The sequence below is a fragment of the Colletes latitarsis genome, chromosome 4 (assembly GCF_051014445.1).
Source record: "Colletes latitarsis isolate SP2378_abdomen chromosome 4, iyColLati1, whole genome shotgun sequence".
Classification (NCBI taxonomy): Eukaryota; Metazoa; Arthropoda; class Insecta; order Hymenoptera; family Colletidae; genus Colletes; species Colletes latitarsis.
The window spans coordinates 41,561,587-41,576,204 of NC_135137.1; the positions used below are offsets into that span (position 1 = coordinate 41,561,587).

The window sequence follows — 14,618 nt, forward strand, 5'->3', positions numbered from 1 at the left end:
CCATCATCGTTCCACCAGCAGCTCCATCATCGGTAGCGAGCGAAAGAACGAGGTCTTCCGTTCCGGCATAATAGTCGTTCGTTGGCAGTCGCGTGTTGTCGTTTCTTCCGATTTTCCTAGTATTTGCGGAATAAAGATTCGCGAGGAGTTCGTATATCGTAGGTTCGGTGCTGTGTTCGGTCCCTTCGCATCTCCAACAACATGAATGAAGAATACGACGCGATTGTGCTGGGCACCGGGCTCAAGGAGTGCATACTCTCGGGTATGCTGTCGGTCAGTGGGAAAAAAGTGCTCCACGTAGACCGCAACAAGTATTACGGCGGCGAATCTGCCTCCATTACGCCGTTGGAGGATTTGTTCGCGTAAGTCTCTTGAAATTGCGACCAATCTTCTCGACCGATCCGTTTCAGCGTCGAAACATTGACTATCGCCCGCGTAACAAGGCATCTCCGGAGCCCGTGATCGACGAATCGTGACACGATGACTCTTCTTAAATATTGATTTTCCCTCCTCGGTTATTTTCTCGCGGGGATACGTTCGTCGATCGTCCTGTTCGCGTTCGAGCTCCTCCGTCAAGCGTATCGCGAGACGAGACATTGACGTATGCCGTCGCACGCGATAATGCGTCGTTAACGTGTCGGCCGTCCGAAAACTTTCATCCCTTTCTAAATGATTTCATCGGAAGGTTGGCTAGAATGTCACTCGATACTGCCAGGAGGAGGGGCCCACCCCGCGAAACGCACGTTCGGTCGAACGTGGCAAAATCACTTGTGTAGCATTTTTTCTTTTTTTCTTTTGCCACGGAATTGCCGCACCACATTGTCCTCTCTTCGAGACAATTTTTTCTTGCACCGTACTCGCCCTTCCCCACCTTCGCCACACTCGTTGTCCTTCCCTAGAAACCATGAATGTTCGCTAATTTAAAACATGATCAAGGCAAGATTAAAACTTACATTGCCTTACGCTTGAAAAGCTACGAAGGAAATATTAAGTAACCGAATGTTAATTGTACCGTTACTCGCATGCCATCCTTAATCCGCTTCCTGTGGAATCGAACATATGTTGACGTCTTTACATAAGTTCGGAATTACAAGAACGCTTAAAATGTTTAAAACTTACACGAAGAAAGTTATCTTTGTAGGGTACATGATTTTTCTTTGCTTCGGTGTCTTTCGAAAGTCAACTTTTTCTTTATAAATTACAACGAGTTCGTTATTACGCTAAATTGATGTAGGTATTTGAGATGTTTCTGATCATCTCCCGTTAATAACAAAAACATTACGAACGAGATAACGGTTTAGTAACTTTCCTACCATTTGTTGAACGAAACCGATAACGCGTCCATGTGATTGCACTTCTGGCTCATCCGAGTGGCAGTTATCAAGTATCCGGCTGCATTCAATAAATTCTAACACGCATCAAAACCGCCCATCTGTTGTAACAGTAATAATCCTCGAGTTCGGCTACGTTGCATTTGCGTACTTTTTAATGGGAAGAACGTTTGAAAAACAAGAAAACAAAGGAAAAAGTCGTTTGGTGCTGTAATACCGGATGAGAAAAAATATTCGCTATTACTGATTCACAAAGTCGCGGAACTGTTTCTTTGATGCATTCGGGAAAACTATAACGATCCGTATATAACTTAAGATGATTTCCGATCAAATATTTTTATCCGATTAGATGTTTTGTTCAGCCGCTACAAAAATCGATGAGTACCACTTCGTCGCGTTGTAAACATATAAGCACCAGATGTACCGTCGCATGTTTCAAATTCGTTTTATCGTCGGATTTAAGTTTAAAGTAATGCAAGAGACATCGTTAACTTCTTCCAAAAAACTTGCTTCGTTCGAATTATGTGATAAATCAGGGGTTCCCAACTTGATCGTTAGCGATACTCGAAAGGTCAGTCGACTTATCTCGGGCTTGGCAAATTACCGAGGGTCGTTTGGAGATCGCGGAGCAAACTTATTTGTATTAATATAAAATTTATCATGAACGATAATACAATGAAATACACGCTTTAGTGGTACCAGTACTGTGCCCACGAGGATGCAGACATCCTTGAAAGTATTATAAATAATTAAATCAACTGCTTAACGCTTTACCAATTATTTGTAAAATAATAGTGTTTTTTTTTTTAAATAAATGGTTATACGAAACTATTTCTCGTTACATCATTATCCTAACAAGCATCGTTAAAACATTCAGTTCGCCTCTTATCGCTCATCCTTCTGTTTTATTTCCATAATTTTTTATCTTTTCATTTCCGAGTGTCGTCTAGGATACCTACGGATTGCCCTGCAGTAAAGAAAGGATCTACGAATTACAAACAAATCTCTTAAAACAGTAAATGCCGGACGTTCTTATCGCATTAATGTTAGTTAATTGCGTTATCTAGGAAATTCAAGGCTCCGCCACCGGACAAAGCCTACGGTCGAGGCCGCGACTGGAACGTTGATTTGATTCCCAAGTTCCTGATGGCTAATGGATTGCTCGTCAAGCTCCTAATTCATACCGGCGTTACACGGTACCTGGAATTCAAATGCGTCGAGGGATCGTACGTATATAAGTCTGGAAAGATATCGAAAGTGCCGATAGATCAGCAGGAAGCGTTGTCCAGCGATTTGATGGGCATTTTCGAGAAAAGACGCTTTCGCAGTTTCCTAATGTATGTGCAAAACATGCAAGAAGACCGACCCGAAACGTGGGATGGTTTTGACCCGTTCAACAGTAGCATGAGCTCGTTGTATAACAAGTTCAATCTCGACAAAAATACCCAAGATTTCACGGGGCACGCGCTAGCACTTTATAGGTAAACAATGGCTACTCGAACGAATCCTTTTGAGAATGCGTGACCATTCGATGACGATTAAATACAATAATCTCGATGTTTCAGGAATGATGATTATATAAGCCAACGTGCTATTACTACTATAAGAAGAATTAAATTGTACAGCGATAGTTTAGCACGTTATGGAAAATCACCGTATCTGTATCCTATGTACGGATTAGGCGAACTTCCTCAAGGTTTCGCGCGGCTTAGCGCTATTTACGGTGGAACGTACATGCTGGACAAACCGATCGACGAAATTGTCGTAAAGGACGGAAAAGTAAGAATTTCTATTCGACTAGATATTCGAAATGTCGTCGAATCCATATTGTAATTGTCGAATTGTACAGGTCGTCGGCGTACGTTCCGGCGACGAGATAGCCCAATGCAAACAAGTGTTTTGTGATCCTACGTATGTACCTGATCGCGTGAAGAAAGTAGGTCAGGTCATAAGGTGCATTTGTCTCTTAGACCATCCTATACCGAACACAGGAGATGCTCTCTCAACGCAAATTATTATTCCGCAAAAACAAGTAAGCAACAAACACACATTTTAATTACATTCCATGTTTCAATGATGGCTAAACTAAGCATGAACACGTTTTTAATTTGCAGGTCAACCGTAATTCTGATATCTATGTTTCGTTAATATCACATACTCATCAAGTAGCGGCTAAGGGATGGTTCATAGCCATGGTGTCTACTACGGTTGAAACGAAAAATCCCGAAGTTGAGATCAAGCCGGGTTTGGATCTACTCGGCCCGATCAAACAGAAGTTCATATCAGTATCAGATTACATGGAAGCAACCGACAATGGTTTGAATAGTCAAATCTTTATATCGACGAGTTACGATGCTACCACGCATTTTGAAACCACCTGTTTAGATGTTCTTGATATATACAAGCGAGCTACCGGAGAGGAGTTCGATTTTAAAAAAGTAAAACAAGACTTAGGCGACGAAGACCAGTAACCGTAATACGATTACCATTACTGGTTATTCTCGAAACTAGTTCATCCTGAATGAAAAGGGGGGGGGGGAAGAGAAATGAGTGAGCAACGTAATTTAATGATTACCCACCGACCAGGTCGGTGTTTATCAGAGTCTTGATGCAGATACGATCTGCTAATAGATTCATGCCTAATAATTCTAGATTCTCTTTCCCGGAGAATTTCAAAACAAAGGCAAATATTATTTGTATTTTATTTTTCAGTTTTGTCCCAATCTCATTCTACATACTATCCTTTTTACATTGTTGTCTAAAAGTACATACGTAAATACGACATTTTCACAAGAGATTGTTATTAAACTTGTACCGTGTTTATCATCTGAATATTTTCGATACATTTTAAACGGATAAAAAAAAAAGAAAATTTACAACACGTTTCGAGGGATATCTATGCATATAGACAAGTCACAAGTGTGTTTTAGGGCAAACATGTCAGCGCCAATTATTACGACTTTGTGAATGTATTATATTTTAACTATCAACCGAATGAATAAGAATACCGTTTATCGAGATTGTAAATGTTAAAGAAACCTATAGTTTTATTGCTATTTGCAACAGTTAAAATGTGTTACAACACAAGGTACAAGATATAGAGATAATTTAAAAAAAATGAAGTCTATACGCAAGTATCTAAATAGCATGTCGCGATCTAGTATTAGAAAGTACGTCATACTTCTGCACATATAGTTCTGATATTATTTAAAATTTCAAATATGTATATTAAAAAGGAAGTGCATAAGTTAAAGCACTCGCAAAGAACAATTGCCTGTAACGAAAATGATTACAGAAGGGAATCGATGTCAAACTATTAGGGAAAAAGGAGGTTCAAAAAGCGGCCAAGCATTTAATTATAAATTAAATAGATATATGTATATTCTTTCTCATTCTCAAATATATAAGAATGAGAGTATACAAATGATGAAATCATTGAAACGTTATTTTATGTGAGCTTGAGAACCAGAATATTTCCTTGCCCAATATTTATGACACAATCATTATCAATTAAGGGGGGCGTATCAACAAATCGAAAAGACAACTATGCACGGATATGCATTGTTTCAGAAACTGCTATACGTCTGCATTTATTTATGCGTGAATGTTTCGTTAATGAATGATTGGCTAAATCTCGGAATTTTTAGTTTGCTTGTATTCTTGCTTAAAATCGTAAGCACACCGCGAATTTGTATCACATGCAAAATTCATTGAAAGGCGGATACATATTCCGCCGTTACTTTATCTAAAGTGTTATTCACGTAACTGTAATGTGACAGTCGTAAAAAAATAAACAAACGATATTGTATTAATTTCATTACTTTGTATTCCTATCTACTCTACTATATACCAATAGAATAGTCATACATCGAATAAAAAATAAATAGTATCTTTACTTATCAGTCAGTTTTAAGACATATACATTATTATCCCGGCATCCAACAACCGCGATATCATTGTTAACAACAGGCGATGAAAAAACTTCGTTAGGAAGCTTTCCAACCTTTATCAGCCTATTTGTTGTAAAGTTATGAATATATAGAGTACCATCTGTACATGTTATAAATAAAATATTATCTTCGCACCAGGGTGTGGCAAAAATTGGCGAGTGAAGATCTAATACGTGTTTTAATGTAGGTTCAGTCCTAAAATTTGAATCTAAAGATTGCAGATAATACACTTTCTTATTTTGACTAGAGAGAATAATATTTTCACACCCTGTAAGTTCGTCAAACTGTTTCACAATATACGAGAACACATTGCCATTAATTTTGTACTTCCACATCTGCAAAGACAAGTAATAAATTAAGATTATAACAATATTTCGTATAAAAATAATTGCTAGATTCGATGTTGTTACCTCGATATTAACTTCGATATCGAAACACGACAATGTTCCTGTTACAGAACAAAATAAGACCAGCCCGGTACTTAACGTTACGGGTGCAACAAAAATCGGATCTGACAATTTATGTTTCCAAAGAACTTTTCCTGACAACTGTTCCAACGCTAAACAAGAGCCGTCCAAAGTTCCAAATAAGACGGAATTCGATAGAGAGTGTAAACAACCGGAAGCACTGACACTTCCCGTACTAGATTTAACTTTCCAAATTTCAGATCCGTCCTAAATCAAAGTTTTTATCAATCAGGCTTCTATAACGCATTATAAAATAAATATTTGCATATACCTTTGCAGAGAGGCAATATATGTAACAGTTATAGGAACCGACAAATATTGTTTTTCGTTCTTTACAAAAAATCGCAGAACATTTTACAACACCACCCGTCTGATATTTCCAAATAACTATTCCCGTTTTTAAAGAAAGACAATATACATTACCATCATAACACCCTGCGAAATGGAAAATTGAGTAATCTAAATAAATCTTTCGTGTATTAAAAAACATACCCACTACACCCCGAAAATCGTCTAAAATTAACACCGAAGCTTCAATTCTGTCAGGTAGCTTTATCGTGAAGGCAGAAATGCAATTTTCATTTCCTAATTGAAATGTGGAAATAAGGCCAGAATGTGAACCAACCGTTGCATACGTTTTTCCACTGAATAAAACAGTCGATAATTAAATCGCGAAATATAACAAATACGATTTGTTAAGATTACACTTACTCTGAATAATGAAATACAGTTGGCGATGCATCTACGCATTTTTGTAAATTATACGTTTTCAATACCTCGATCCTTGAAATTGTATTATATCGTGATGTAGGCTTTTCTTTTACAATTACTTCATTACTATATACTTGTCCCTTGCATTTATGCCACTGATATGTACATATTTCAATTTCCGTAATAACGGAATTAGAATCTTGTGTTTCTGCATTACTATATTTTGGTAATATTATGTCCTCTGTAGCAGCATTGATTAAAGATACTGTTTGATTGTCGTCAGAATGATACTCGGAATAGTTGCTTGTTTTGTCTTTAAGATTATCGAGTACTATACTTTTTATGTAATTAAGACAATCATTAGCAGTAGCATCATTTAAAAGCATACCAATTAATTCGGGGAATTCAATATTAACTTCGTTAGACAGAGTACTCGACATTTGAAGCGCTATTATCGACGTACCACCCGATTGCAAAAATCCATTAATTTCGCAATTTAGACTATTTTTCCAGAGAGACTGAAAGATACCTTCACATTTTTGTAATTCAATATTGTCTATTGTTCTATTTACCGTCTGTTCTTGTATATGTTTTCTCAAAAATTCTGTAGATATTTTTCCACTAGATGTATACTCAAAATGTTCCAAAATATGAATTTTATCTGGTCTATACAAAGGTTGTAATCTTTGTAAGTGTTTCATCATATCGATATTAATGCTGGGATACTGTTCTACTTTTTTCTTAGTAGCTAAACACAAATGTAACTTGTGGCAACTTTCATCCCATAATATATAACAATTTTTAACAAAGTTTACTTGTAAAACACATTCCTCAAGTTTCGTTAAATCCACCTTATTTCCAAATCTTTTTATAATACTATTATTTCTCCCTTTATAAAATATCCTACTTCTTTCATCGATATAAACTATATCACCAGTATCGCGATATACTGGTAGCTTTAAATCTTCGATATTTTCATGATCTATTGCACAAATTCTATTATTACTCCCTATATAAAGGCAGCCTGTACCATTTGTCAATATTTCTCCCTTTTCATTCCTAACTTGAAATATGGTTTGTGATAACAGTTGTCCCAAGTAATGGGTGTTAAACTGTGGATTTATTGTTACAATTTCGTTAATACTAGCCCAGCATGATACCTCGGTAATACCATAAATATTATAGATCTTTGTATTATTATGCAGATGTTTGGCTTCAAGAAGCAATTCTACTTTAGGAAAGGGTTCTCCGCCCAAAAGAAGAACTCTGAGTGAAGTATCATTACTTAGAATAGTGACTTTTAAATGTTCAACTGTCCAACAATACAAAAAACTTGATGGAGTCATCTGTAATATAGTAACTTTACTAGAATAAGCTTCTTCTAACAATCTATTTGTATTATTTTTCAATGGCTTTGAAGCCATAAATAAGGACCCAGCACTTGAGAGAGCAAGAAAAATTTCAACAATACTAGGATCAAATGTAAAGCTTGTAAACTGAGCAATTTTATCAGATTTCTTTATAGCCAATATCGTGCGTAAATCGAGAATATTAGGTACTATAGAAGCATGAGTTACTCTAACAATTTTTACTGCTCCGGTTGAGCCAGAGGTAGTGATAGCATAAGCATAGTAATTTGATTCTACGCTTTGTGTAAATCGTTTCTCAACATATTTCAGCTTTATCAAATAAATACATTCACTATGTATTGTGAATTGTTTTACAATATCTCCTTCAGCTATTATTTGTTTGGAAAACAAATAACGTATGTGCAAAGAATTTTTCAAATTTGTATACTCTGTTTCATCTGATGGTATATTCACAAAGCTATGTTTACTAACTAAGATCCTATAAAAAAATAGAATATTCAATATTCTCACCATATACCATATCCTTTGTATGTACTAACATCTTCAACATCAAATTGCATTTGAATTCTTACCCGAGCATCAAAGAAACAACACAATATTGAGGAACATCGAAATTTATACCAATAAATTCAAAACCTTCTATGCATTTTAAAAGATCAGAAAGCATAGCTTTTGCAGCAAACAGTTCTCTATAATTTATATAGATAATTCTTTCCAGATCATGATATTCTATTACTACATTATCAAGTTCATTCCATTTACAAATGTCATGCAACTTTGTCTCATTTGTCAAACTATCGCAATAAGGTGTTGAATCTTCTTTTGTATCATCTGAAATGATAATCCATAATTAAATGAGCATCAGTCAATATTGTAGAATATAAATTCTAGTATCTATTAAACATAATATGCTCACTTTCATTATGGATCCTGGATAAGGAAATGCCAACTTGTGACTTATCCAGTTCAGTTGACATGGCGCATACACTTGCACAGTACACAATTTCAAAAACTATTCATTCATATTGTATACCCTACCCATTTTATAAATTGTATAAAGATAGCACATGTAGGGTAAAAGACCTAATTACTATCATTGCTGCTATACTTAAACTGTGTATGATCGAATTATTATTATATTAAGACACCCAATTACTGTCTTTTTAACCAAGAATCAAATTATATTAACCAAATTTGAATTTATTTTAAGTAAAATAGTTTAGGGTAACAGTAAATGCGTTTTTTACCCAATATACTCCTAATTCATCCATCGAGAAAGAAAACTTTGTACCACTGTGGCCAGAATTGACATAATCGAGTGTTGAAGAAAGCCGGCATAACCTACCGCACGAGCCCACATGTTACGATAGGTCAGCACAGAGCCGAAGTAATTTCGAAATAGTTAGTTACTTTCACCAATAGATGGCGCTTATTTTCCGACCTCAAACCCTCTGGTGCTAAAACGCCCAAGTTTGTCGTCGAATAGTTTGATTTCTTCAACGCTAGATGGCGCTTATTTACCGACCTCAAGCCCCCTGGTGCTAAAACGCCCAAGTTTGTCGTCGAATAGTTCGTATCATTCACGCTAGATGGCTTTCTCGACAAACTTGGACGTTTTAGCACCAGGGGGCTTGAGGTCGGTAAATAAGCGCCATCTAGCGTTGAAGAAATCGAACTATTCGACGACAAACTTGGGCGTTTTAGCACCAGGGGGTTTGAGGTCGAAAAAATAAGCGCCATCTATCATTGAAAGTAGCAAACTATTCCACGATAAACTTGGGCGTTTTGCCATCCGGATTTCCAAAGTGCCTGGAATATTTCCAAAATGTTGGCGACCTTGCGAAGAGGTAGCATGTATTTTATAGCTAAGGGAATAATGGGAAGAGGAACAGAAAGGTAAAAATGATGAGAACACATTGAATTCTTTGAAATTATATCATTTATTATTTATAGATTTACATTATACAAAGTTTTAATACACATAAATATATTATATTACATTGTATCATGTCAACAGTGGCATGCAGAGGCTAGTAGAGACTAGCAAGAGCAAAAAACTGACAGGGACAAAGGCAAACTGACACATGCTTTCTTTCTCGATTCTCCGAAGCTACCCAAAGTAATTTCGAACCGCCTCATGGGAGTCGAGAGAGCCGTCCAAGTTTGTCGTGGAATAGTTCGTTACCTTTGAGATAAGGAGACTCGAGAAAAAGAGCATGTCTCAGTTTGCCTTTGTCGACTTTCCGAAACTCTACGAGCTCACGTACGCTTGATCTGGCATAGAATGAGTAGTGCACCCGGTGCTCAATCTTGCATCTCTGCCATTGACGCAAGGACGGACTTCAGCTGTTCAAGATCAAGAAGGAAAGGCTCGCACTGGCTTTCTTTTTTGATTTACCGATGTTGCGCGAATTACCGAGCTCACGTACATTGTCGTGCTGTAGGATATGTCGGCATTCCCCACGACTCCGTTAGATGCTAAAGAAGTTCGTCGTTAGTAATGTCGCCGTCGATGCACTCAACTATGCCAAATCTAGCTACATTGCTTTGTACACAAAACCACAACGAATGTTGTCCCTTGTGCCTCGAATAGATACAGTCAATACAAGTCACTAATTATGGTTCTTTAATGAACAAATCAATAAGAGAAAATACATAAAGATATCGAATAATGTAATATAAATAAAAATATATTTATCGACTTCAAAAATTGACAACTATTATGAACTAACCTATGATAAATGTTACCAGACAGCAGATCGGTACCTATGATACACTTCTCGCTGGACACATAGAGGACTAATGAGTTTTTTATCGTACATGTGGTTTTCTTCTTGTTGGACAAAGTATAGTACATCTGTATACGTATAGGGTGGTATAGGCATTTAGTTGTATAGAGCATAAGTTTTTTTTTTTTAATTTCATTTAAAATCCGTGCCTCTCCCTCCTCCTCCTACTTCTCTAAATTTTCTGTCGATTGGCCATTGAAGTTTTTCATTAGTACAGCCAAATTTTTAATTTTCTTTTAACTTTTTACTCGATTTAAAATTTCGTAAACTTACATTTACAACTCCTTAGAATCATTAATATCAGCTTTACGAAAGGAATACTTGAATGAAGTTATCAAAAGTAGAAATTGAACATATATTCTATACAACAAATTTGCAGATCTTATATATCACTAAGCAAAGGTAATAATATTATGGTAATATGAATTGTTATGTAATTCCTACTATACATGATAAATAGTATTAATCAATTACACGAAAAATTAGAGATAAACAAAACCACTGACACATAAACGTGGTCTTTAATATTTTGTTTAAAGCACTAATATATTTATGTTAGATAGTAACTATTTGGTGCATTGAGTGAAAAATATTAAGTAACTATTATTTAAGAATTTCTTTAAAGTAACATAAATGATGCATTGACTGCTCGATTTGAAAACATGGAAACTGAAATTTTAATACATTAGAATATTATATGCTCATAGACATTAATCTACTTTTCTTCACACCATTCATTTTCTTTGCGAACTTGTTCCTCCTCTGAAGCCGTAAAATCATTTTTAATATTAAATGTTTTTCGAATTTCATCCGGTGTTTTGCCTTTTATCATATTGGCAACAGTTTTGCAGGTTACGTCTAGAAGTCCTTTAATGTCAAGATAATTAGCTGCCAAAATTAATTCAAAGAGAGTTCCTTGATCGACCTATAATTAAATATATAAATATTTACAAGCATGAACACTCCTCTTTTACTTTTTTTAAAATGTAGCACATAAAATAAAAGTTGAACACTTACTTTCAAAAAATCTGCATCCCATGAATTTATATCATCTGTACGTTTCTCTTTGTTTTCATCATCTTCTGATGGAGCTGGTTCATCCTTGTGGTAAGTAGCCCATTGTATTACCTTCCTAAGAATGGCAGAATTAACATTTGGAAGAGGAACAATTTCCTCTTCGTCTTCGTCCATACCAAGATCTTCCAACATAGTTTTTATAGTAACTGAACATTTTGCGATATCAACATCCACTTCAAAAACTTCACCATCAGAACTTTGTAGCTTGATGTTAGGCATCTAAAACAAGTTTCAAAACATTCTTCATACTACACATCTACGAACTAAAACGTGTTAAAATAAAAAGCAATCTGTTTGCATGGATGAAGTGCTTTAATAATTTGTTATGAATATCTTAGTATTGATCGACCACATACGTTCACAGATTCATCTACTTCTCGAGCAATAACTTCAAAAATTGTTTTCTTTCATTCAATGTTAAGCTGTGATCGAATTGTCCGTTAAAATTATTTCCTTTACGAAAACAAGGAGGCACTCCATCGATGCAACAAAACATCGATCACGAACGACATTTTCTTGTGAAATGCACACGAAGTATCGATCTTGCTTCGAAATATCGGATGCTACGTTCCGTATAAACTAAGAAAATGTCAAGAGTATTCACCGTGAATTGCGGATTGCAATCAGCGCAATTAACTGTCGAATAATTTGGTAGAACGGTGATCAGCAAAATGTAGTTGTTCTTCCGCTCTCTGTCTTTCCCTTCAAACTTCTGCTGTTCTTGTATTTTATTCTCTCACTCTATTCATTTTTGTTCTACGTCCTTGTCGAGCGACTTGAATAAGAAGTTAATCAAAAGCAGTGCAAGATGTCGCCATTGTACACTCTGTAACATGGATTCGTGCCACGTAACGGTAAAATAACCAAGTTTTGCTGTATTTTTGTTGTCACAAATAAATAAAATGCTAAATTGTGTTGTTTAAACTTTACGTGGTACTTCAAAACCATGAATTCGCGAAAGAACAAAAATGGCGGGATTACTCCAAACGGGTATAAATTCAATAGAAAATGTACAAGTTACTATTTACGTATAATAATTACAATTGTACAACGAAAGAATCAACAGGGGAAGATATACATATAAAGATATTAAGTAAAACAATAAGAATATAGCATCGTGTCTGTAATATACTTCTGGTGACACAATGGACCAATGGGGTTTTTATAGCTTGAAAACCCAAACTCATATGGGTTTGTTTACAAATTTTTTTCTCGCTGGACAGAGTATAACCCAATCAATAGATTATTATTTATTAAATACCTACGAATCAGTGCATTTTAATACGTTTGCATTTGACCATAGAGTAATTGAATACTACTCCAAGTACTCTGTGGCAGGTACGGATTAAAGGGGAGGCTAGGGGCCTCATTTTTTCAAACAATAAAAATAAATGTTTACAAATATTTAACAAAACAATTATTTTAGGGGGAAAAGCTGGATGAGCAAATCTCCATTAAGCAATTATACTTTAGAATAAATTGGTTCGTATCTGACTATTATCTATTCGGTTCCGAGAGATAGGATAAAGTTATCGAAAGTAATGGCGAATATTTCAAAGATTAATAGCTGTATAATACATATGATTATACGAAGTGTGCTGTTTTAGAAAGAAAACCTTTCAATGCCAAAAGGTTCTCTGCCCTTGCCCTAACTGGTCAGGGCTCGAGACAATTCAGATCGAAATAACGTCAGTGACCCTCCAAAAGGTTCAATTACATTGTCCATTGTATTTGCTAAGTTATTGTTTTCGTACGCTTGTATTTCGTGTATATCTAATAACTTTACATTTGTAGGTGTTAATGCACGAACTCTTTGAGGCCGATCTTTAGCAGACTACACGAACTTATAAACTAAACAGCAAGAGCGTTATCTATCACGATCCTCGTCTCTTCTCCGTGTCCATGGACAACAGAAACTTTTATTTCAACGCGGCGCCTACGAGTACATCATCGGATACGTAAATTAGAAAATGACGAGGTGTCGCGTGAGAATCAATGGAAAAAATTACACCGTAATTTTCCGCGAGTATCCGGTTAATTTTCAGCGTGCCCAATGACAATAAAGTAGAAAAAAGGAGGCTGAACGTGACGCCATCGATTTCGAACCGTAAAATTATGCTCTACTGTTACTCGAACGATTCTTTTCCCGAGATTCTGTGAAAGTCAGGGGTGCTCGTCTAGGCGCCAGCAACCTACGCACGAGCTTCGTCACCCCTTCCTCGCTTGACCCTTTTGGTCTCGACTATTTCGGGGAGATAAAAAAAAAATTTGATTTCATTTTGTTCCTCCCTTTGTCCATCCCCTTGCACGGCTATTCCTCCGAAAAATTCAAGCAAAATATGGCCGTGTACTCAGGAAAAGTACAACTCCCGGTAGCAGAGTAACGGCTACAGTTACGACGATTCGACTACCCGTATCAAAAAGTTCATTCGCTCGGCAGAGTAGTTTCACCTGCAATACGTCGAAACGTGCGTTAATGCAAGCTATGTTCGCCCGAAGCAGGACGAACTGGCGTATACTGTAACGTTTCAACGTACAATCAGCACACTTCCACTTTTCACCGAGAGCTTGCGACCATTTGAACCTTAGCTTCGACCCATCACCGTATAGAGTAAAAATGAAAATATTCATTCTGGAGAAAAGAAGAAACGAGAAAACATTTTGAGCTATCCCCCATCGAAAAAGACAATCTCATTCTCTCACTTTTACATCAAAAGTTTGTATCAATCATACGATCATTTGTCACGTCTTCGATTCAATCTTGACCACCCACGGCAATCTTATCTTCGTTGTTCGTCTACAACATTTTACACAGTTTTATCGATTGTCATAAACATCGCAACGAAAGCAGGAATAAGGACGATAGGCTGTAAAAAAGTTTCAAGGGGTGCACGAGCGGAAGACGCCAGGACCTTTCGAAGTC

At 36.3% G+C, this 14,618-nt stretch overlaps 3 protein-coding genes across 3 annotated transcripts; 1 reads left to right on the plus strand and 2 right to left on the minus strand.

Annotated features, from left to right (window-relative positions):
* Positions 1–34: 34 nt before the first annotated feature.
* Gdi (GDP dissociation inhibitor) lies at positions 35–4,203 on the plus strand. Its single transcript, XM_076764212.1, has 5 exons — positions 35–362; positions 2,399–2,812; positions 2,897–3,110; positions 3,181–3,363; positions 3,446–4,203. Exons 1-5 carry the CDS (start codon positions 202–204, stop codon positions 3,800–3,802), a joined length of 1,329 nt encoding a protein of 442 aa, XP_076620327.1. The 5' UTR covers positions 35–201; the 3' UTR covers positions 3,803–4,203.
* A 408-nt stretch (positions 4,204–4,611) lies between these two features.
* Positions 4,612–9,178, minus strand: Aasdh (Aminoadipate-semialdehyde dehydrogenase). Its single transcript, XM_076764209.1, has 7 exons — positions 8,746–9,178; positions 8,402–8,660; positions 6,460–8,307; positions 6,241–6,392; positions 6,020–6,183; positions 5,692–5,955; positions 4,612–5,616 (listed from the first exon to the last, which is right to left on the minus strand). The coding sequence occupies exons 1-7, from the start codon at positions 8,804–8,806 to the stop codon at positions 5,224–5,226; spliced, it is 3,141 nt and encodes a 1,046-aa protein (XP_076620324.1). The 5' UTR covers positions 8,807–9,178; the 3' UTR covers positions 4,612–5,223.
* Positions 9,179–10,440: 1,262 nt separating this feature from the next.
* Positions 10,441–12,471, minus strand: Skpa (S-phase kinase associated protein 1 SKP1-related A). The gene is made up of 3 exons (XM_076763726.1): positions 12,300–12,471; positions 11,636–11,914; positions 10,441–11,543 (listed from the first exon to the last, which is right to left on the minus strand). The coding sequence occupies exons 2-3, from the start codon at positions 11,912–11,914 to the stop codon at positions 11,334–11,336; spliced, it is 489 nt and encodes a 162-aa protein (XP_076619841.1). The 5' UTR covers positions 12,300–12,471; the 3' UTR covers positions 10,441–11,333.
* Between the last annotated feature and the right edge of the window lie 2,147 nt (positions 12,472–14,618).